Here is a 24484-nt window from a genome sequence, read left to right as displayed (position 1 = left end):
AGCCCAAGAGTTTGAGGTTGCTGTGAGCTGTGATGCCACAGCACTCTACCAAGGGCAACATGGTGAGACTCTGTCTCAAAAAAAAAAAAAAAAAAGAGACATTTTTCCCAACAGGCAATTTCTTGGATGTCATATGTTAAACAGTCCATTTCCTTTTAATTAGTTCATGATTCTTCTTTCTCCTTAATTAATTCTATTTACTAGGGCTTCTAAGAGTTATTTTCTATATTAATTTATCTATCATATTATGCCAATAGTACATTTTTCAAATTATTATGGCTGGGCTGGATTTGAACCTGCCAGCTTTGCTGTATATGGCTGGCAGCTTAGCTGCTTGAGCTACAGGCACTGAGCCGAGTCTTATTTTTTTTTTTTTTTGAATTGGTTAAGTCTTATGATAATTTTCCTCAATTCAGTTTAGTATATTATGGCTTTTTTGGCTATTATTAAGATAGATTAAGTTTTTCCTATTATATTCTTTGGATTGGCTATTGCAGACAGATAGGAAAACTTAATTTTTATCTACTTTTCTATAGGGCTTAATTGAAATAATTTATCCTATGAAGTTTTCAGTTGGTTCTATTAGCTTTCTATGTACATAATCAAATCAACTGCAAATAATGGCAGTTTTGACTCTTCCAAATACAGTAGTTATACAAGGTCCGGCAGAAGTAACACTTTTTTGTGTTTGAGTGTGATATTGTTATGTTACAGAATTACATGCATAAGTAACCATACAAATAACACCCCCTTTTTATGAGCTGGTAATTTATACCAATCTTTTATTACAAAATCATAAACATATAATTCTGTAACATTAACGGTATCACACCTAAGCACAAAAGAGAGTTACTGCTGCCAGATTCTGTATTTATTTCCGTTTCATGTACGGTGCATTGGCTAGAACTTCCATACACATCTTGTTCATGATTCAATGAGAATTCCTGTAGTGTTTTACTACTAAGCAAAACATTAGTTATTGGTCTATCATAGACATTTTTCTTTAATTGAGGGGACTATTTTTCTGATTTTATGTTTTCTAGACGTTTTTAATCTTTAAAAATCACATGCCTATGGCTCAAGGAGTAGGGTACCAGCCCCATATACCGGGGGTGGCGGGTTTGAGCCCAGACCCAGCCAAAACTGAAAAAAAAAAAAAAATCAGAAATGTTAAATGCAATTGAATACTTTTGGGTAATCTACTTATATAATCATGTAATTTAAAAAATCTTAACCAATACTAGAAGACTTGTCATTCCTTTGATATACTCTGAGGGATGAACAATGTTTTTTGGACATATTTTTCAATTCTATCCACCAATACTTGAACTAGATTGGTGTGTATGTTTGTTTCTATTTTTTTTTTTTTTTGTAGAGACAGAGTCTCACTTTATGGCCCTCGGTAGAGTGCCGTGGCCTCACACAGCTCACAGCAACCTCCAACTCCTGGGCTTAAGCAATTCTCTTGGCTCAGCCTCCCGAGTAGCTGGGACTACAGGCGCCCGCCACAACGCCCGGCTATTTTTTGGTTGCAGTTTGGCCAGGGCCAGGTTTGAACCCGCCACCCTTGGTATATGGGGCTGGCGCCTTACTGACTGAGCCACAGGTGCCGCCCAATTTTTGTTAAGTTATTGTATCTGTTTTCATTTTCTGCAATCGGTAAGATGGCTTTCTATCTTTGCCTGGACTATGAGACTATAAACACCAAAGTATTTATTTCCTAAATAGTATAGATGATCTCACCAATAAGACCATTGGTTTCAAGATCATTTTGTATGTAATTGTATGAAAGTATTTTCTATTTTGTTAATGGTTACCAGGATTTTCATTCATTGTCTTAAGATGTTCAGATTTATCAGAATCAAGATAATATATATAAATATGTATAGTCTTACATAACAATACATAAAGCCATTGACACATTTATATTTATATTTTATATTGCATCTTTATTATATTTTAATATCTCTGATCTCTGTTTTTCTCTTTTAAAAATCAGGTTTTGAACATTTGACATGTTTAAAAACTAGCTATAGATTTTCCTGTTTTTAATTATTTAATTTCTACTTTTATCTTTATTATTATTTTCTGCCTTCTGCTTCTCGTGAGTTTGTTTTATTACTGCTCTTCTAATTTGGGGATTAAGGTTAAATGAGGTCACAATGGTGGGGCCCTACTCCCTTAGGACTGGTGCCCTTGTGAGAAGGGGATGAGAAAACGTGAGTGCAACATAGAAAAGGCCATGTGAGGACACAGCTGCCTGGAAGTCAGGAGGAGAGGCCGCCCCAGAAACCAGCCCTGCGGCACCTTGGTCTTAGTCTTCTAGCCTCCAGAGCTGTGAGAAAATAAATTTCTGTTGTGAAAGCCACTAGTCTGTCGTGGCAGAACAAGCAGTTTGGACTCGACACCATAACACCATTGGATCACAAATATTTTCATAGTGAATTGTGAATTCTGAAGGGCAAATAGGAGGGAGGGTGGGCGTAGGCATGGGGAAGGTATGTGGCTGTTTTAAAAACAGTGCTTGGATTTAGAGGAACGGCAACTCATTTTTAGGTACCACTGAACCAGGTAGGAGAAGTTTTGATATATATTTTTTTCAAGAAACAGGGGGGAGAAGCTTGGATAGATTTTTTAAACTCAGCTCCATAAAATGATAAGTAGTAGCGAGTCCCTCCATTCTTCCTGATTCCAGCAAGGTGGGAAGCTACTCTTAGTTTTTGCTATAGTATATTTTGATCTTTTTCTTAGTTTTCATAAGATCGAGGTAAGATTTTTGCAGAGCAATTTCTACTTCTGAAAACTTTAACAGACGATGTCAGACCATCTCAGCAGACTCACGAAAAGCCTCTCTCTCTAGGCGAAGACAACTTGATATTCTGAAGGGCTCAAAATAGCAGGTTGTTGAGGTATCTGAATACTACACTAGCATGAAGAAGCTTAGAAGCACAAATTTTGTCTTTTGAAATTTTCATATTTGTGATAATAAATATCATAAAATATCCCAGTCCTGAAAACAGGCCCTAAAAACCAGGACAGTGGTTTCTCTCTACCACAGTTTCAAGCTGAGAAGGAAGATGTGTGGTCTTGTAACAGTGCTAAAAGGAGAGCTAACCCAGACATGGCAAGTCAGGGAATGAGGGTGTTCTATTTTTTGTTTGTTCATTTGTTCAGTCTTTTATTCATTATCCAACATAATGGTGTGCAACTACTACAGACCTGGCACTGGGCAAGGTTGTAGATGACAATGCCGTAAATAAGATGAATAACCTGTGTGCTGAGTCTTTCAGTGGAGTTTTCAAATAGCTCCTCAGGACTGTGGGTGCACCTGTGGTAAATAAAGTGTGTCCATGCACGTGCAGAATATTCTCCTGGAGGTCCAGTGGTCAGAGCCCTGGGCTGGAAGTTCTAGGGCAGGTGTACAGATTTGGCTTCCACATAAGGAAACATTTTCTAGCAATTAGACTGATCCGAGCCACTGGAATGAGTCAAGCTGAAGATGTCGAGGATACTGGGGATGAAGTCTCAGGATTCACCAGCTAGGATGATGAGCTCCTTGTGGATGGGTCTATGTCTCATTCAGTTTTGTAATCAGTGCCTCACAGTGCCTGGCACACAGCAGGCATCCAATAAAAGTTTGGCAGGTAAACTAGTGGATGGAAGTGTAGAGTGGAAGAGGGGCTGCATTAGATAATCCTCCAAGGTCCCTGCAACTCTGAGATTCAGCAGTTTCATACTGAGTCAGTGCCCAAAGGGGTCTGACTTAATATGAAAGGTAAATAAAGCTTCTCACTCCCATTTCAAAGCTTGGCAAGACTCACCGTGCAGCACGGCTGCATCCAGGGCTCCCCATCCACTTGCATTGGCAGCAGCTTGTTGGTCCTGGAACCAGGAAAACCAAAAAAACACAGTAAGCTTCTTGGAGTTGCAAAATCAAGATTGTACCCAGAAGGAAAGCAGAACTGGGAAGATGTTATCTGCCCATCTAGCAGTGTTTCTTGAAGGCTTTCCTGGGCACTTGTTAAAAATAGATTTCTGAGCCCACCTTAGGGGTTCCCGCATGGCAGGCTGGGGGCCAGGCCCAGGAATCTGCATTGTAATGGAGGGGGGGTGCAGGTGATTTTATTGCCTTGGGCCTCAGACCCCACTTTGTGGAACACTGCTGTAGGTGAGCAGTGAAATCCGCAGAAGTCTGGGAAATAATGTCCATCAGGCAGCAACACTGCTGAGCAGACCCTCCTCCGTCAAACAACCAGCCAGAGAGCCTGCAGTGTGTGCCAAAACCCCCTCGGAAATAGAGAAAGGCCCGGTCTCCACGTTGAGTGAGAGGTTGCATCACGTCAATGAGGTAACGTCTCTAACCTATACCAGGTACAGCTCAGGTCTGAGTGTGTCTCGCCTTACACTTGGTCCAAACCTCTATCCTTTTTAATCTCCTGGACAACAGTATGCTCTGGGGTTGCATGAACTGTGGACCTGGCTTAGCAGGAAAGAAAGTCATCCAAGAATGTCTCCATGGGTAGGAGGAGGGGAGTGGAGAAAGTGTGGGCTTCCTGCTTGGGTCGACGCTCCTTTAGCAGGAAGAAGGACCCGTAAAAGGAAGGAGATGAGGTCTTCTGACTTCATTCTGTAGAAGTTAGGAATGTGGACCACATTGCCTTTGGGAGGAAAGGCTGGCTCTTTGGAGGCCTCTGTTCTGGGTGAGTGGGGAATAGTTACCACCCCCTGGCTGAGAAGACCTCGCCTGGGCTTGGCATCTGCTCTGTTTTTGAAATTATAAAATGAGAGGGGAAAGCGGTGTTTTGATGTGATGCTTCTCTGACTAACCCTGAGGATATTTAATAATAAAAACAATAAGCCTAATAACAAAAACTAATAATAAGAGGAAAGAGTGGCATTTTGGTTCTTGGAGCTGAGGAGTGTATTTGGGAAATGCCCAGAAGGATGGGGCTCTGGGCTCATCCCCTCTGTTTCCATCTGGAAATAGATCACCTGAATGTGAAGGAAAAGTCCTCCCCCTTCTCCACGGCTTTGCTGATTCCTCAGGGATCAGCATATTATGTTCTCTGTGGTCTACATAAGTTATGGCTTCGATATGCTCACAGACTGGATCCATTCAGGACGAGAGTCCTGGAGGAGGGCCAAGGCTAGAGAGATTAATCTGGAAACCCGGGCCCCAGCACAACAATAGCTCAGAAATAAAGCAGAGCAAAGCTCTGGGGAATAGGAAAGGCAGAGAAGGCAAAGAGGGAGAATAAAGACAAGGGGTTAGTGGAAAAGGCCTTTGGCCAAGCACCATCGGGGAGCCAGCTGTGGTAGTGCCAGGAGTGGAGTTTCTTGAAGGTGCTTTGAAGACACTCGTCCAAGAGGTTGTGGGAGAAAAGGGTTCAGTGGTCAAACACCTTCAGGAAAATCCTGTATGTTGTGGTCCCCTCTGGGAGATCTCCAGGGTATATTAATGGATTTGACATGTAGCAATCAAATGGAAAAAGGAAAGGAATAAATATTTCTGAAATAATCAGGTGGGGAAAGAATTTGAGACAAAACGTGACTAGTTGCATTGATTAAACAAAGGCGACCGGAATCCAAGGGACCCCTCTGGTAGTCCCCATCTCGCCTCAGAGCCTGCAGTGGCGAAGCTGTGTGGTCTATCCCCAATAGTTGTCATTTTTCGGCAATTAAGACAGGTGTACTGATGTTGATGGTTTAGCATACGAAGACATGTAGGAAATAGCATTTGAAGCACCTGTTTTTATTTTTGTTGTTGTTTGTTTTATCTTCTTTTTTTTTTAGAGACAAGGTCTCGCTCCTGGCTCTGTTGCCCAGGCAACAGAGTACCACAGCCCTGATTATATCTCACTGCAGCCTTGAACTCCTGGGCTCAAGCAAATCTGCTTTTTATGAGTTTGCCCTCTGGCATATGTCTTACATTTTAATTTGTAAAGAAAGAAAAGCAGCAAAAATTTGGACCTTTGGTTTCTGGGTCTCTTACTCTTATACTCGCATTTGAAGAATTTCACCAAGGCATTTTAAGAAAACAGTAAAATTGGTTGTGGCGGATCCACAAGTCAATGTCCTGGATGGCTGCAATACCTGATGCTTGGAAGATGGTCTATGATGTTCTTTACAAATGTTATCAAGCTTCTACGCCCCACTCTCCCTGCACTGAAACTCAAAGATGGCTTCCTGGTTGTTGTCTGCAAGGGGCCGTGGGGAGACTCAGAGATTGCCAGGTACTCAGAAGGCATACCTGATGGTAACAGAGGAGCACTGGGCCAACCTCCTGCCCGCACTCTTCAGGCCGGTGTAGATCTGTCCCATCTCCATGGCTCCCTCCAGCCCCACCACTTCAAGGAGCTGGTCACTGAGGTCTGCAGAGTAAGACAACACATACACATCTCTCCGTTTCGCAGGCAGGTTCTGGCCAGAAAGTCTGGTCCCCAGATGGCCAGCCTAGATCTGTGGTATCTTTTTATCTCCCAGCAAACAGCTTTTTCATACTCACTCTGAACAGGGCATTTCCCCAAAGGTCAATAAATGTATCTTTTCATGAATAGAAACCCAGTTCTAGTAAAAAAGGTTTTGATTCAGAACATTAACATACATTCCATAAATAGGTCGCCGTACCAAGAAGCCTCTTCAAATGTAGAGTAACACAAATAATGAACCAGTTATTTCTGAAATAATTTGTAACCCCCCAGTGCAGCTAAAGATATATCGTTTTGGACTAAGAAATGTTGATAAAGGCCTATTTATAGCTGTTTCAAGTCTCTCTTCTCTGAATGTCTCTAAAATCTTGGCTCCACCGGTGATGATAGATGATGAATTAACCTCAGCTTTGGCCTGTGGTGAGCCACCGGTGAGCCACCTCCTTGGATACCCTCAAGAAAGTCAGTGATCTCTTTCATGACACCAGGTGCCTAATGTAAGCCAAGGAAAAGAAGATTTCCCTACAACAGATTATTGTGGCCTTTGGTAGAAAAGGAGGGGAAGAAAATAAGAGGCTCGGGTTCAGAGTCTCTCAGGATTGATGGCCTCCCACAGGGGCAGTTGCATTTGATTCAGAATCTAGACACTTTTTCCAAGTTCCTAAGGCTTGGAGTATGCCTCCCCAATTTCCTGCAAAAGCAATGGCAGGATTAATGTTTGGTGTTGGCCCTGAGACTCACTGTTACAACAATTTTTATTCGTTTGAAACAGAAGCAAAATAAAAAGGCAGATTTTTTTTTTTTTTTTAATTGTTGGGGATTCATTGAGGGTACAATAAGCCAGGTTACACTGATTGCAATTGTTAGGTAAAGTCCCTCTTGCAATCATGTCTTGCCCCCATAAAGTGTGACACACACCAAGGCCCCCCCCCTCCGTCCCTCTTTCTGCCCCCCCATAACCTTAATTGTCATTAATTATCCTCATATCAAAATTGAGTACATAGGATTCATGCTTCTCCATTCTTGTGATGCTTTACTAAGAATAATGTCTTCCACTTCCATCCAGGTTAATACAAAGGATGTAAAGTCTCCATTTTTTTTAATGGCTGAATAGTATTCCACGGTATACATATACCACAGCATGTTAATCCATTCCTGGGTTAGTGGGCATTTAGGCTGTTTCCACATTTTGGCTATTGTAAATTGAGCTGCAATAAACAGTCTAGTACAAGTGTCTTTATGATAAAAGGATTTTTTTCCTTCTGGGTAGATGCCCAGTAATGGGATTGCAGGATCAAATGGGAGGTCTAGCTTTGAGGTTTCTCCATACTTCCTTCCAGAAAGGTTGTACTAGTTTGCAGTCCCACCAGCAGTGTAAAAGTGTTCCCTTCTCTCCACATCCATGCCAGCATCTGCATTTTTGAGATTTTGTGATGTGAGCCATTCTCACTGGAGTTAGATGATATCTCAGGGTTGTTTTGATTTGCATTTCTAATATATAGAGATGATGAACATTTTTTCATGTGTTTGTTAGCCATTCGTCTGTCATCTTTAGAGAAAGTTCTATTCATGTCTCTTGCCCATTGATATATGGGATTGTTGGCTTTTTTCATGTGGATTAATTTGAGTTCTCTATAGATCCTAGTTATCAAGCTTTTGTCTGATTCAAAATATGCAAATATCCTTTCCCATTGTGTAGGTTGTCTCTTTGCTTTGGTTGTTGTCTCCTTAGCTGTACAGAAGCAATGTCTATACTTCCCAAAGCAATCTACCTATTCAATGCCATTCCTATCAAAATACCAACATCATACTTTCAAGATTTGGAAAAAATGATTCTGCGTTTTGTATGGAACCAGAAAAAAACCCGTATAGCTAAGGCAGTTCTTAGTAATAAAAATAAAGCTGGGGGCATCAGCATACCAGATTTTAGTCTGTACTACAAAGCCATAGTGGTCAAGACAGCATGGTACTGGCACAAAAACAGAGACATAGACACTTGGAATCGAATTGAAAACCAAGAAATGAAACTAACATCTTACAACCACCTAATCTTCGATAAACCAAACAAGAACATACCTTGGGGGAAAGACTCCCTATTCAATAAATGGTGTTGGGAGAACTGGATGTCTACATGTAAAAGACTGAAACTGGACCCACACCTTTCCCCACTCACAAAAATTGATTCAAGATGGATAAAGGACTTAAATTTAAGGCATGAAACAATAAAAATCCTCCAAGAAAGCATAGGAAAAACACTGGAAGATATTGGCCTGGGGAAAGACTTCATGAAGACAACTGCCATGGCAATTGCAACAACAACAAAAATAAACAAATGGGACTTCATTAAACTGAAAAAGGCAGATTTTTTTAAAAAACTTCCATTAATTTGTCTAACCAAGGCAAAAGTACCTTTCTCAGAAGTGGCTAATCACCATCATCCTGTTAATATTTACAAACTTTCAAAGGAGGCTCGAGCCTCCCAAGTAGCTGTGTCTGTTTTAATGATTTTGTTTATTTAACAGATGGCTTCTGTCTACCAAAGTGCTTCCTGGTGTAGTATAACAGTGTTTATAAAGATTGGCAAGGAGATATTTGGGCTTGCCCTTACGTTTTTCTGTGGAAGGCTATTGTTTGAAAAACATTCTCTTGATGGATGTATTTCTAATGAAGACAGTTAAACAAACCATTGGGCCGACCACAAACGTGTCAACACTGCTACAGTCCAAACTACTAATGATCACTAACGGCCATCAGCTGCCAACAGACACACACATCGCACTGGTCTTTCTGTGACAGGCGAGGAGCACGTCCCCTGTACATCTATCGACACTCCCATTCTCCTTCTCTAATACGCCTGTCTGTTAAAAAATATTGCCCCTTTCAAGCTCTCCATCTCACTAGGGCTTGGAACAAGAAGCCATGGAAGATTGCTGTTTGTTTAGGAGACTGCTCCAGGCTCTCTGAAGGAGTTTGGACCTACTAAACCTCTAACCCCCTAGTCATGTAATGAGTCCCCTTCTTACCAAATAGGTAAATTCAACTTTAGCAGGGTTGAATAGCCATTTGATAGTCTTGGCTTACCAAGTCATTCTAATAGTGCCTGTGAAAACAGTAAGAGCTATGAGTGTGTGTGTGGGGGGCGGCGGGGGGAGAGGGGAAGAGGAGGAGGAGGAGGAGGTAAGAAATGTATAGAGAGCATCTAGGGGTGAGGAGGGTGGAGGAGTTATGTTGGGGGAAGGAAGGGGAGGGGAAAAGAGAAGCAGAACTTTTAAGGAGTTTCTCTAGTGGCAGAGACAGATGTCTTGTAAAGCGTTGCTCTTTGTACCAGGCTTTGGTATCTCACGGTACTGTAATAGTTCAGTGTTTTCCCTCCTTGAAACATTCCCTGGTAACAAAATGTTCTAAGAAGCAGGAGACTTAATAGACTCAAGTGTTTCAGCCTTACAATGTCTTGGTCTTTTAACAAATTTTCCTGTTGAATGGCTTTAACTCTGAAGTTGTTATCACTTCCCACACATTACCTTGCAGCTATCACTTCCCACACATTACCTTGCTTCCTGGCTCTAGAAGAGCCGTAATGAAGGCTGATCTCATCAGCACGGGTGGGTGGGTGGGGGCGGGGCTGGCCCGCTGCAGGACTGAGGGGATGAATGCAGGGGAAGGGGCTAGGATCATGCCATACTTCTCACCATTCTGCCTAGGATTTTGCTCTCTGAATTTTCCCTGCCATAAAGAGGCCAGGATGACTACTAGTGAGGCAAGATTCAACCGCTGTTCTGCTTTTCTCCCATTGCCTAACTGATCTTTCTTTCAGCTTCCTAGAATGCCTGCCAAGAAGCCCACAGTAAAGAAGTCTGTTTAACTTTGTTTCCCAAACTTATCAGACCACAAGACCCTTTTCTTTGTGTGATGCCTTAAATTAGCCCATGGTATTAGTTGTTTTTTTTTTGTAGAGACAGAGTCTCACTTTGTTACCCTTGGTAGAGTGCCGTGGCATCACACTGCTCACAGGAACCTCCAACTCCTGGGCTTAGGTGATTCTCTTGCCTCAGCCTCCCGAGTAACTGGGACTACAGGCGCCCACCACAACGCCCGGCTATTTTTGTTGTTGTTGTTGTTCTTGCAGTTAGGCTGGGGCTGGGTTTGAACCTGCCACCCTCAGTATATGGGGCCCATGCCCTACCGACTGAGCCACAGGCGCTGCCCCATGGTATTAGTTTTTTACTTGAATGCACATTGGGAGATTCTGGCATCACTTAATTCTCTTTACTTCCTCTAGAAGGGAGGTACTTGGATATAAATTAAATTTGTAGCTAAAAGTAAAGAGAACAGAATGCAGGTCAGTGTCTAGGCCAGCAGTTCTCAATGTGTGGATCGTGACCCACAGGAACTGTATTAAAGGGCTGTGGCAGTAGGGAGGTTGAGAACCACTGGTCTAGGCACATAGGACAGTCAATATTTAAACACAGAATCCCAGTTCAGGACATCTGATATACCAGGTGTCTTGTTTTCCCTTAGGCACCAAGAATTTAGAGTGTGATTCTGGCAATCCATGTCATCTTTATATTGTCTCTACACTCACCTCATTAATATTTAAGATGGAATGTCTGTGCATCTTAGTAAAACAGAAATTCACTTACTCATGCAGCAGTTACTGAGTAACAACTAGGTGCTAGACGCTGTGTTAAGAACTGGGGATACAAAATGTTCTATTCTCGAAAGACTCTTCCCTAAGAGGGAGGAACAGAGTCGGGTGTAGAAAATGCTGTAATTGAACTATAGGATCAATGAAGCCTGAGTGACTGATTCTGACTGAGCAAGGTACAGAAGGAAGGTGGCACAGTTATTTAAGGAAGGTCGTGGAGGATGAACGAATGCCAACGTAATATGCTGGGTGGAAAAGAGGAAGAGGAGAGGACACTGCAGGCCTAGGGATGATAATGTGTGGAGTTGGAAAGTCACAGGATAGAGGGAAAAGAATTAATTTAGCAGTAAACCCACTTGGCAAATTCATTGCAAAATATAAAAAATATTTTTCCCAAAGGAGAATTACTGTCCAGAGACTCTTCTTTTTTGCCAGAGCTAGAGAAAGAGGTTCTGTGGGCCAAGGAGAACTTGCTGCAGCCACAGAGCTGGGCCTTTCAGGTTTGCTCTTGTTTATTCCTTGGTAATAAAGCCTTACATGATGCTTTGTGTGCAGTGAACACATAATATACTCTTTCCAGGAAAGAAAGAAGATAAACAATGGAAAAATGAAAAAAGAAAGATGTGGAAGCAAAGGAGGGATAATAAGCATCCCAATCTGGACCACTCGGTTTGGCTTCCAAGATGCAATTCTGTAAATACAAACCTGGTCATGTCATTCACACCCAAAATCCTCACAACACTAAGTGCTGGAGAAGAGAAGATGCAACGTGTGTACTTCTATACTGAAAATGTGGAACAGCAGAAAACCTTTTGGAAAGAATTTGGCCAATTGTAGTTAGAGTCTAAAACTTTCGTGCTGCATGATCCACTGATTTCTTTCTTGGCATTGATCATAAAGATCACTGGTAGAACTACGTTTGTGCAAATAGGTATATTAATCCTTCCCTCTGCCTCAGTTTTACCTATATGGAAATAGTTAGATAAGTGATATGGTATCCATATGATGGAGTTTTTTGTAGCTATTAAAATATTTACAAAGTTTCAGGAACAATTAAGTATGTTGTTTGTTATAATGTTTTGCTCATTTTAATTATTTTACAGAAAGCATGCTTTGTCATGGCTCATTGCAGCCTTGAACTCCTGGGTTCAAGCTTCCCAAGTAGCCAGGATTATAGGTGTGTACCACCACTCCTGGCTAATTTTTAATATTTTTTTAGAGACAGTCTCACGATATTGTCCAGCCTGGTCTTGAACTCCTTGGCCGCAAGTGATTCTTTCTCCATCTCTTGACCCCACTCTAAAGCACCTGACCAGTTATAATGTAAAGGCAGGATATAACTTACATTCAGTAAAATCTTAACAGCGAGGAGTTCTAGGTAATTAAATTAAAGGTAATGGCTATTTTTTTCTTTTCTGCTTTTCTGGGCATTTCCCATTTTCTATAAGTAGGTAATAATGTCATAACTTAAAAGCCATTTTCGAAAAGCTACTCACTTCTTTTTGTAGTTATAAAGATGATGTTAGAACATCATCTAACTCTCTGGCCTGATCCCCAAGGCCCACCCCCATGTGTTAAGGGGCGGCTTTTGCTGGTTTACTTCCTGTCCACATAGGATTAAGTACCTGCTCTCCACAGACACCACAATATGCCATTCCCCAGAGAAGTCCCACTGTTCCCCTGCTTTATCCTCTTATGCATATTCTACATTATGTTCTCTCCCACTTTTACTTGACTATCAAGACTCAGGTCAATTGTCATCGATTTCGAGAAGCTGGGTGGCGCCTGTGGCTCAATGGAATAGGGCGCCGGCCTCATATGCCAGAGGTGGCAGGTTCATACCCAGCCCAGGCCAAAAACTGCAAAAAAAAAAAATTTTTTTTCGAGAAGCTTCCCTGAACTTTCTTGCCTGCATTTTGATTTAGATACTACTCCTCAAATTCTCCCAGATAAATCTGATCAAAAAAGAACAAGGGGATTGAAGCTATTGGCCATTAGTGGAGGGTGGCTGCAGTATTTACTGTATCGTAGGGTCTAGACTGAATAGAGAAGGAGATGAAAGACTGGATGAAAAGGGAGAAGGCAAGGAGAAGACTTGATGAGTTCTAGGAACAGGTGTCCTGAAGCAGAGGGAGAGAGGATTGGGAAGAGGTGCTGTGAGCATTGCTAGTTGATGACAAGTTCTATCTATGGTCCCCATAGTGGACAGCTGAAGTGGATGGTGGTCACAGGGACTACAGTCTAGGAGAAAGGAGGATAGGCCATTGGTTCTTAAACTTTGTTGAGTGTCAGACTTACCTGGGGAGCTTTTAGAAAGGATGATGCCCAGGTTGTGCCCTATACCAGTTACATCAGAGTGTGTGGGAACAGGAGCTAGGCATCAGTATATGTTTTTGAAGAACCCCAGGTTATTCCAAAATGGTGCACAGTATGGGAGCCACTGAGGTAGGTTATTGGGTGATCATCCATCCCCTTGGTCAGTGGTTCTCAGAGCCTGATCTTAGGCCAGCAGCCTCAGCATCACTTGGGAACTTGCTAGAAATACAAATTCTTGGGCCTCACTCCAGACCTACTGAATCAGATACTCTTGGGGTTGGGCCCAGCAGTCTGTGTTCTGACAAGCCCTCTGGAAGATTCTGAAGCATCCTTAAGAACTTGAGCCGTAGGCAGTAAAACTGCCCAAACCATACACACAAGTTGGAGTGAATAAGAATATAAATGTTTCTTCCTTACTGTTTTGATCTAGAGCTTTTTCAACTGAAAAATTGAAATAATGATATTGACCTCGAAGTGTGGTTATGATGTTTAAATGACAGACGTGTATGTTGAAGCGGTTGGCAGAGAGTGGGCACTCAAGATCTATTCTTTTCACTTTCCTTTTTCTCCACACTCACCCTGTCAACTCCCAGTGGTCTATCTACCTTCTTAGAGCAGAGTACAAGTCCCTAAACCATAATATTAGGGCTAAAAGCATTTCTTAAATCTTCAGTGTTCTTCATAGTTTTATACCTCCATGCAAAGACCGGAAATGAAAGTGAGCTTTAGATTAAGTGGGCATCTCACTTTATCAGTTTTTCTTCCTTTAATTTCTTCCCTGACTCTGATCCCTTTCCCACTTCTTTTATCTCAATAGCCCATTTTGATTTTACTTCCTTAGCTCTGCCCCCTGTCTGGAGAAGGGGTCAGAGCTCAACACTGCTGGGTGAAGACTCGCAGAGTACTTGTATCTAAATGGTACCTCTGACCTGTTCACTTTCCCTTTAGACCCTTTGGGAGATCTGGAGGCCAAAAATAAAAAAGTGTGTCTAAGTCCTTACCTAGGTGTGCAAGTATCTCTGTGCTTGAAGAACCCTTGTTTAGCCTCTTGGGATATCCCAGGCACCTGTTCTTCTCTTGTGCTTAGATAGTAATTTCACACAGTGATAATTGCCTTTGTACATACCACTGTCCAACTCCCTTGTGAATTGAAGGCAGGATTGCTTTCTTGTTTTGTTTATCTTCGTACCCCTAGCAACTAGCCCAGCCCTTGGCATATAGCAGGCTCCCAATAAATGTTTGTTGATTAAGTTGAATAAGATAGATGCTTTAGCGCCAATAATTTTGACAGGTTTGGCTGAAAGAAGGAAAAAGATAATTATTAATAATAAATACAGTCATTCCTTCAGTATCGCTGGGGAATTGGTTCAGGACCTCTGCAGATGCTCAAGACTCTGATGTAAAATGGTGTTGTATTTGCATATAACAGTGGTCCCCAAGCTTTTTGGCACCAGTGACTGGTTTCATGGATGACGATTTTTCCATGGACCATGGTGGGGGGCATTAGGTTCTCATAAGGAGCACACAACCTAGATCTCACACATATGCGGTTTACAGTAGGGTTCACGATCCTATGAGAATCTGACACAACTGCTGATCTGACAGGAGGTAGAGCTCAGGCAGTGATGCGAGGGATAGGGGGAGGCTGTAAGCACAGGTAAGCGGTACTCACTCGCCTGTCACTCACCTCCTACTATGCAGCCTGGTTCCTAACAGGCCACAGACCAATACCAGTTGGAACCAGTTAGGAACCAGGCTGCATAGTAGGCCGTGAGTTAGGTGGTTAGGGACTGATGGTTAGGGACTGCAGGCATATAACCTACAGAAATGCTCCCATATACTTTATTTTATTTGATTTTATTTTTATGTATTTTTTTTTTTTTTTTGAGACACAGCCTTAAGTTGTCACCCTGGGGAGAGGGCTGTGGCATCACAGCTCACCGTAACCTCAAACTCCTGGGCTTAAGCGATTCTCTTGCCTCAGCCTCCCAAGTAGCTGGCTACAACACCTGGCTATTTTTTTTGGTTGTAGTTGTCATTGTTGTTTGGTAGGCCCGGGTTGGGTTTGAACCCATCAGCTCTGGTGTATGTGGCTGGAGCCTTAGCTGCTTGAGCTGCAGGCGCCGAGCCCTTTATTTTACTTTTTTTACAGAAAAGAATACAGAGAAAACTCCCATATACTTTAAATTTCTTCATTACTTATAATACCTAATGCAATGTAAATACTCTGTAAATAGTTGTTTAGGGAATAATGACAAGAAAAATAGTCTGTACATGTTCAGTACAGATGCAAACATGTATTTTTTAAAAAAATATTTCTGACCTACAGTTGGTTGAATCCACAATGTAGAACCTACAGATACAAGGAACTGACTATTCTTGCCCAGATTGAAATCAGTAATAGGTTGTCCGTGAATTAGCTTACCTAATTATAGTGGGCAATGACTACCCCGCCTGGTTTTCACCTATCTTCCTTAATATATCACTTGTTTTGCCCATTCTTATCCTGGTTGCTGGTTCACGTTAATGAAAATTCAATCATTCAAGATACAAGGGAAACTCTGAGTGTCCTGATTTGGGCTCTTCTCTTGCAGTGTGGGATATCCTTAGCCTAAGAGGATGCCTTCCTACCCTCAATTCCTTCCCCACCCATCAGCACATCAGAGTCCAAGTCTGGGACCCTCAATGGAACAGCTCAGGGAATCAAGCATCCTTAAATAGAGGTGCTGAGCCCCTGACTATGTGGTGGAACCGAGAGTTTTTAAACCATAACAGTATAGTGGCAAGGAAGCTTGGCCTGTGGCACAGAGTATCTGTGTACTGTAATAAAACCTTCATGCACTGCCCCCCTACTGGGATACAGCAATATGGGCAAACTATGATATTAGGTGTGATTGGTTTGGGCTGGAATACTATCCCTCTAATGGATAACACTGGTTAGCTAATGCGATCTGAGCTCTTACCAGCAGGGGTATGCATCTTGTTTGGAAATGCAAATAGAAATTTGTCACTAAATAAATGGCCTCTGGTAGACAATTGGAGTCACAAAGGTAAGAGAAGAAGCTGGGGAACTGTTCACTAAGTCCCTGAGCATAGGGCTAATAGCTTAACTGTGGTGTCATTAGGGGAGGTCTTTTGTTCTCTCAGAGTCTGTTTTCACATTTTTAAAATGGGCTGGATTAGTCTGCCTGGGCCTCCATAACCAACTACCATGGGCTGGGTGGCTTAAACAACAGGAATTCACTTCCTCACAGGTCTGGAAGCTGGAAGTCTGAGCGGAACGTACCAGCAGGGTTGGTTTCCTCTGAGGTCACCGCCCTCCCACGGCCTGGCACCACCTTGCTGCCTCACCACATGGTTGCCCCTCTGCGCATGCGCACCCCCGGTGTCCCTCTCTGGGTCCAAATCTCCTCTTAAGGACCCCAGTTAGATTGGATTAGGGCCCTCCTCAGGGCCTCATTTTAACTTCATCACCTCTTTAAAGGCCCTATCTTCAAATATGGTCACATTCAAATATGGTCAAATATGGTCCTAGGGTTAGGGCTTCAATATATGAACTTGGTGGGGTGAGAGAGGAAACACAATCCAGTCCACAACAGGGATAATAATAAAATCTACTGCACTGGGTTATTTTGAGAACAAAAGAGATAAAGAATATGATTAGCTATTCTGTAAGGTGTTCTGTAAGTGGTAATGTCCCTTACCAGTGTGCTACTGAGAAGCTGCCACGTACTGGGGGCATTGGGACCTTCTTACCCTCCTCAGATAGGAAGGATCAAGCCCAGCTCCCCTCTACAGTGGGGCCAGGTTTGGTCCCCCCATCTAGACAGCTGTGTGGTGGCTGACTGGCCTCTCTGCAGACATGGCATGTCAAGGCTGCAGCAGGCATCCTCTCAAGCTCCTCTCCTCCTCCTGATTTCCATGGAGATGAGCTATGTGCCCTTGACGGCTCAGGGACCCAAAGCCTTAGAAAGCCCAGCACTGATCAGCTGTCTCAGCTTCCCACTGGGACCAGTCTGCACAGATGAAACACTGAGCCTGGCTACAGAGCTTCAAAGTAAAAAAAGCACTGCAGCCTGAAAAAAGCCTGGGGCTAGGGAAATGGAAAGAACCCACAAAGACTGTTTCTTGATCTTCTGCAGGGGAGGGGACTCTGGGGCTTCCCAGGTGCACAGAATGGGTGAGGATGGATCTCTGCTCTGAATGTTTCCTCTTGGCCTCTCAAAGAACCAGCCACAGGTATCACAACGTAACTACCCTGAGCAGTAACCTACCACTAATGCTTCACCTAGAGAAACTGACCCAGTCACCAGGGGAGAGGCAGGGGCCCCTTGCAGCAAACCACACAGGCAGGAGGGCTCATTCCTTGGCTTTCTATAAACCAAGCATGGAGAATGAGCCCTTGCAACTGGTTTAGATGCAAAGTGCATGAACTTCAGACAGAGCTGTCTATCACTCGGCCTCTCACTTCTCACTTGGGAGACCACTTTTACCTTCTCCGAGTCTGTCCTTTATCTGAAAGTGTAGATATAGTAACTCACTGGCAGGGTTGCTGGGAGGTTTAAAAGGGATGCCGTCAAGTGCCTTGTGCAGATGAGATCTGGGGGAGCAGCATGTAGAAGGCCCTCAAGAAACACTTGCTCTTACTGAGGTTTTGTTTCCTTAAAAAGGGCTATCCTCAGGAAGTGCTGTCTTTGCTACACAGTGAGTGCATGGCCTTCTGTAGACAGTAATTATGTAACGCAGAGAAGGCAGTGAAGGAAGAGGAGGAAAAGATGTGGGGGAGAAGGGGGCAGAGGGGAGGGGATGGGAGTGGGGTAGGAGGGAGGGTGCTGAGGAAGAGAAAAGCAGAGACACTGTGAGCTCGAGATATAGGGTGACTGCCCTCCTGGCAGGTGAAGCGTCCCTATTATTTTATTTTATTTTATTTTTTTACTATAAAAGAAGAAGGAATCTCAGCCTTTTATTTGAAAATGAGGTCCTTTATCTTCCCTGCAGCTCTCTGTGTGAGACAGAAAGAGAGACAGGGAGGGGAGAGAGAGGATCCCACATGATCCAGGGTGCCCTCTCTGTTCTTGGGCTGAGCAAGGAGGGAGAGGAACAGGTTCTGGCCATCTTTAAGGCATAGGCTTGACGCTCCTGGTCCAGCACGTCCTCCCTCTTTTGTGCTATGCCCTGGCTTGCTGGCTGTCAGATTTCTTCTACTTTCAGGGGTAAAGGCCCCTCTGAGGCACAAGAGTGACCAGAGGGCCTCGAGTGGCCTTCGCCTCTGGATAATCCCGTCAGGAAGACATGGAAGGAGATGTGGCCCAGATTTACTGCTGTCTGAGGAGGAGAGAGACTGCAGGGCTTGAGGGAGAGGGAACGTGTTGGCCTGGCAGCCTGGGCGGCCGGTTCGGTGTGTGTTCTGGCTCTGTCTACTTGTGTGTGACCTTAGGTAAATCCCTTCTCTCCTCAGGACCTTAGTTTCCTCTGATTAGGGGTAGAGACATCCTATGAGTAAGTTCTATTTGAGCTCTTCCAATCAAGATGAAGGCTGCATTTCCTGACTGTTTGGGTCAGAAGCATGTTGGCAGCCATCCTCACCTGTCCTCACATCGTGCAGAAGACAGAACGCTCCGTGTAACCCTGTACTGAGGCAAGAGGGCAGGCGACTGCAGGCATACAAAGGCCATTGTGTTGGCTCCTGAAAGCCTGCTTGTGTGGTGGTGGGAGGGCGGGAAAAGTGTGTCTTCCATTCTGTGTGGCTTTATCTCCTAGTGTGAGCCAGGGTGCTGATGAAGGCCCTGTAGGTGGGCTTCCAGCCCTCTGTCCATGGTGGGGGGGGGTGTCAGGTGTTTCGGGGGAGAGGCAGTGTGCTGCCAGAGGTATGAGGTGGAGGCTTTCTCAGGAAGAAAGCAAAGGTCTGACATCCTCATCCTCTAAGAGAAACCAAGGGTGAGAATGTTTGGTGAAGCCTGGGAAGCAGTGGAGCTCCAGAATTTTCATCTGGTAGTCCCAGTAAGGACCATCATTGGGCAGAGACTCTAAACTAGGCCAAGAGCTTTACAAAGGTTTTTCTTTCAATCCTTGTAGCAACTGTATTATAAACTACTATCCCAACATAAAAGCACAGAAACTACAACCCAACATTAAAAAAACAAACAAACAACAACAACAAAAAACCTTGAGGCTCAGAGAAGTTAGAAAACTGCCTAATATAATTCCACAGCTGGAATGTGGAACCAAGGAATAGGAAACCAAAGGTGGAATTCAAAATAAGGCCTGTCTGACTCAAAAAATAAACTCAGATTAAATGACTTAAGGTGGAGACAAAATATAATATCTGGAGTGACCGGGCATCTGAAGGCAGGGAGGTGAAGTGGGAGTGGGTCTTCTTCTTAGCTCCTCTCAGGGAAGGCTTCTCAGCTACATGATCTTATTAAATAGAACACTGAGTTGTTTGGTTCGAAGGTAAAATACTAGTTGGCATATTATCTGGCATTACTTTACCATTGAGTTCAAGAAGCTTCGACTCCAGATACGTGCATACAACAAAATAAATCAATTAGTGGTAAGATTTTCCAGCTTAACTCAATCCTGATTCTCAGGCATGATGCATAATGAGGTATGCTGCAGAGATCTACAGCAAACAGACTAATCACAGCTCAGTGGATGCAAATAGTAGTACCCACCTATCCCAGAAAGGCAAAGTTAGAGGAGGGTTGTGACAAGAAGGGACCTTTTCTGGTGGTTGGGTCCAGATTGGCCAGAAATGGAGTGGTGCGTGGGAGTGTGGAAAGAATTCTATGTTTGGAATACTAGGATTTGGTCAAGGCTATGTTACCTGGTGGATCTGGGAGCCCAGATCCCGATATTTGTATTTATGTTGATTGATTAAGAAGATTAAACACTGCTGTGGACTGAATGTTTGTGGCCCACCCTTCATTCATATGTTAAGACTCTAATCCTTAACATGATGGTGTATGGAGGTGGGGCCTTTGGGAGGTTATTAGGTCATGAGAATGGAGCCCCCACAAATGGTATTAGTGCCCTTATAAGAAGAGATATGAGAGATGCTCTCTCCACGTGAGAATATAGCAAGAAGTGTCCATCTGCAAACTAGGATAAAGACCCTCATCAGGAACCAAATCTGACAGCACCTTGATCTTGGACTTCTCAGCCTCCAGAACTGTGATAAATAAATTTCTGTTGTTTCAGACACCTAGACTATGGTGTTCTGTTATAGCACCTGAACTAACTAAGACTAACACTTCTTGCATAAAATAAAAACAGGCCAAGGAGAACAACAATGTTTAGGCTATGCAGAGAATGTAGCCAGCATGGAGTTTGCTGTGGGATGTGTCTCAAGAGGTTCCCAATATTAAATGGCCTAAGAGCTGCTACAGGGGAACAGGCACTGGCTTGGGGGCCAAGATAGGGCAAGATGAAGAAGGACAAACTAAGGACTGCCAAAGAACCTAGTTGGGAAGTTTCTTCTGCATGTGAAAAGTGAGACATTCCTTGGTCTGTGGTTCTATTTTGAGCAGCAAACCTCCTGAAGCAGGAATTAAGTTAGAGTTCAACTCCAGCATGAGCCTGTGCAAGCAAGTTTTTCCTCTGCAGATGCTGAGGCCTCCTGAGGCACTTTCTCACTTCACCAGTCTCTCTGGGGTCTTGGAAAGAGAGTGGGGGTGAGGCCGAGACACAGCTTGAGTCAGACTCCTTTTCATTCAGAAATCAGCCGAGGAAGAACAAATGATTGCTTCACTTGAATTTCCAATAAATCTGAGTTGGGTCAGGACCAGCCAGAAATGAGGAGGCTAGGGTGCGGTTGGGTGGGTACTCTGGTGTACATAGGAAGAATTCTGTGTTTGGAATCCTAGGACTTGGGCTCCAGTCCCAGACCCATCAATTAGTGTGACCTTGGATAGGTCTGCTAACCTTCCCAGGCCTCATTTTTCTAATCTATAAAACTTTTTTTTGGCACTCTTAGGTGGAACAGCTGAGCCCACTGGTTCAGTGCTTCTCATCCTTCTGTGTACCTGTGATCTCAGGGGATCTTGTGGAAATGCAGTGTCTGCTTCAGCAGGTCTGGCATGAGGCTTTAGAGTCTGCATTCCTGACACACACACAGGTGACGCCAGCATTCCTGCACCACACAAGGCTGTAGCAGACATATTGGCCAGCTAGGGCTCGAGTGCCAAATCTGGCCTGCTTTTTCACATAAGGTTTTATTGGAACACAGCCATGCTCATTTGGTTATATGTCTTCTGTGCTTGCTTTCATGCTAAGTGGACAGAGTTGAGTAGCAGCACCTGAGACTGTATGGTACACAAAGTCTAATTATTTTAATAGCTACTATTTGGCCCTTTACAGAAAAAGTCAGATGCCCTCTACTCTAGAGGACTGAGGACTGGTTTTTGTGAGCTAAAAGACCTGTATTTCAATCTGCATTTGACCAAGGGCAAGCTATTCCACCTTGCTGGTCCCCACTTTTCTTATCTAGGGGACAAAATGACCTTTAAGTTTCAAAGGAGTCAGTGATTCTGGGATTTCATTCCCAGAAAATGTTATAGCTCTATAGAAATAAGCATCTGGCTTGGCGCCTGTGGCTCAAGCGGCTAAGGCACCAGCCACACACACCTGAGCTAGCAGGTTCAAATCCAGCCCAGGCCCGCCAATCAACAGTGATGGCTGCAACAAAAAAATAGCCAGGTGTTGTGGCAGATGACTATAATCCCAGCTACTTGGGAGGCAGAGGAAGAAGAATCGCTTGAGCCCAGGAGTTGGAGGTTGCTGTGAGCTGTAATGCCACGGCACTCTACCCAGGGACCCATGGTGACAGCTTGAGGCTCTGTCTCAAAAAAAAAAAAAAGAAAGAAAAGAAATAAGCAACTGAGAACCACATTGTATGACTTTCATTTGGAAGCTACAAAAACATACCTGGCCTACCTACCTGGTTTTTTTTCCGCAAAAAAACCCTGCCGAATTCAGCAAGGCAGATCCTGCCAGATGCCAAGAGAGGTCTGTGGAAATTGACCACAACTACTGCTTGGTGCAGAGTCAGCTGGGAATAGAAAGGGGCTTGAGAGGAGGGGAGAGTGAGCATTAGAGGCAGACCTCCCGAGCTCCAGTGCAGGCTGACACTGGCAGAGGGGCTAGGGACACTGTTTGCCAGCATCATTCACACAAATCCAATTTTGCTGAGAGAAAAATTCAGAAACAATTCCATAATTCACCACTCCATGTGTCCCTGACTTTGAGTGCATTGGGTCAACCAATATTAGTAAGCCCTTTTGAGGTCTCAGAGACTGTGCCAGGCACAGGGACACAGAAGGGAACATTTGGAGCTCCCTGAGGAGCTCACAGTCTGGTGAGAGAGACAGCCTGTGAATAAAGAATTACATGAGGATTCAGTGAGTGAGCCAGCGAAGAGGGGAGATGGAGATGCATGACTCTGGTTCTCTAGTTTAGGCAACAGGTGAGACATTAACAAAGCAGGGAGCATGAGATGGGGGAGGCAGTGGTTTTAGGAGGGGGAAGGACCTGTAAAGAGAGGAGAGGTAATGGCTACTTTGGGACAAGTTGATCCACTGTGGGCTGCTTGGAGGACTAAATAACAAAGCTGTGATTTCCTGTGAGAAGCAGAGCGAAGCCTTTCTGTAGGCCTGCAAATGTTTAACAGGGATGATATGTATGTTGCCATGGCTGCCTCCCAGCACTGAGGGGAGTCACAGTGCACACTCCCACTGCCCCCGGGGCTTCTTAAGGGTCTTGCTTATCTCAGTTTACAGAAGCAACTGGAGAAACCTCTGTTATAAGAAACTTCTGTTACATGCACAATCTGTAGAAACATTTTTATTTTCTCTCAACCTGAAAAAGTAGTGGCTGACTATGCTTGCTATGACCTTTGGGTCTCCATTGAATTGTAAAAAAGGGGTGCTACAGCCTTGACAGCTCCTGAACCCATTGGGCCACATTATGTTATGGCTTCATAAAAATGGAAAAAAAAAAGCCACAAGAAACAATGAACTCTTGTGCTCACAATTATCTCAGTGTTTTGGCTAAGCTCTAGGTCCTCACCTTGGAGTCAAAATTTGAGAGATGGCTGGATGACAACTGATTTCCTTGCTTTGGAATTCAGAGCATAGTCCCTACAATTAGTGAAAACCCACACAGGCACAGTATACATGCAGATTGAACCACACGTGCTTCCATAGTAGCAGAGTCAACTGACTTTGCAACAGAATTTTTTTTATGTATACCACTGTACCAACCCCATCCTAGCCTCCCAACTTCTGGCTGGCCCTGACCTAAATCAAATTCATTGGGAATTCAGGTGAAGCAATCATACATCCTTGGTTGGCTGACTATTCCCAGGTAAAGTCTCCACATCTAGGAAGGATGATCTGATGAATATCTTCATTTGCCTGGAGAGCGTCTCCTCTACTCAGTTGGTTTGAGTACCAGGCTAGTAAGACCATAGGCATGCCTATGAGCTACACAGTGGCTGGCTGGTTTTGCTGGGATCTGGGAATTCATGCAACTCTGCTTCTTAGCACTTAGCAGAGTTCCTAATCATATACCTATCTATGAGATTATTTTATTGAGGCCTGGCTCCCCAACTCTTCAATGGCTATATCTGTATCTGTTTTTGTTTACTTGGTAGGTGCTTTGTAAATAAGCGTTGAATAAATTGTTAGAAAGTTTATCCCCATTGCTGGGGAAAAGACTTAAAGTGAACACTCTACCCAAAGTGTCTGTCTTCCTGTCTTTGATTACCAAGAATTGTAAGAAGTATTATCTATTGAATGTCTGGGTAGATTTTGCCCTATCTGTTTAGAACCCTATCTTAGGAAACCTCATTTGAAGTTTGAATGTTGACCAAGAAATCATGGACAGGAATGTTGCTTTAATATCAGATAGCCAGAAAAGCTAACACAGGTTCAAGACTGCCACTGGATAGGGTCAGGCATGAGGATAAGCAAAGAGTATGAGAAAATACAAAGTCACTGCATTTCTAATCCAGGTTGGGGCCAGAGAGAAACCAAGGCTGAGCTCCCCAGGACTTCACTCCTCAACCTATGGGGACCGACCCAACTTTATGCCATGC

The 24484-nt window shown here is 43.7% G+C and overlaps 1 protein-coding gene across 2 annotated transcripts in view; it reads right to left on the bottom strand.

Moving 5' to 3' along the window:
• The window catches only part of DGKG (diacylglycerol kinase gamma), a 224144-nt gene that overhangs the window by 9435 nt on the left and 190225 nt on the right, over positions 1-24484 (bottom strand). For both annotated transcript variants that reach the window (XM_053565639.1, XM_053565638.1), the window contains 2 exons: positions 6251-6371; positions 3822-3882 (listed from right to left, as the gene is read on the bottom strand). In XM_053565639.1, the coding sequence (XP_053421614.1) occupies positions 3822-3882; positions 6251-6371 (182 nt within the window). The remainder of the gene's footprint in view (positions 1-3821; positions 3883-6250; positions 6372-24484) is intronic.

Source organism: Nycticebus coucang, chromosome 16, assembly GCF_027406575.1.
Source record: "Nycticebus coucang isolate mNycCou1 chromosome 16, mNycCou1.pri, whole genome shotgun sequence".
Lineage (NCBI taxonomy): Eukaryota > Metazoa > Chordata > Mammalia > Primates > Lorisidae > Nycticebus > Nycticebus coucang.
The sequence above is the reverse complement of the archived record's forward strand: the minus strand, read 5'-3'. Positions and strand labels throughout refer to the sequence as shown.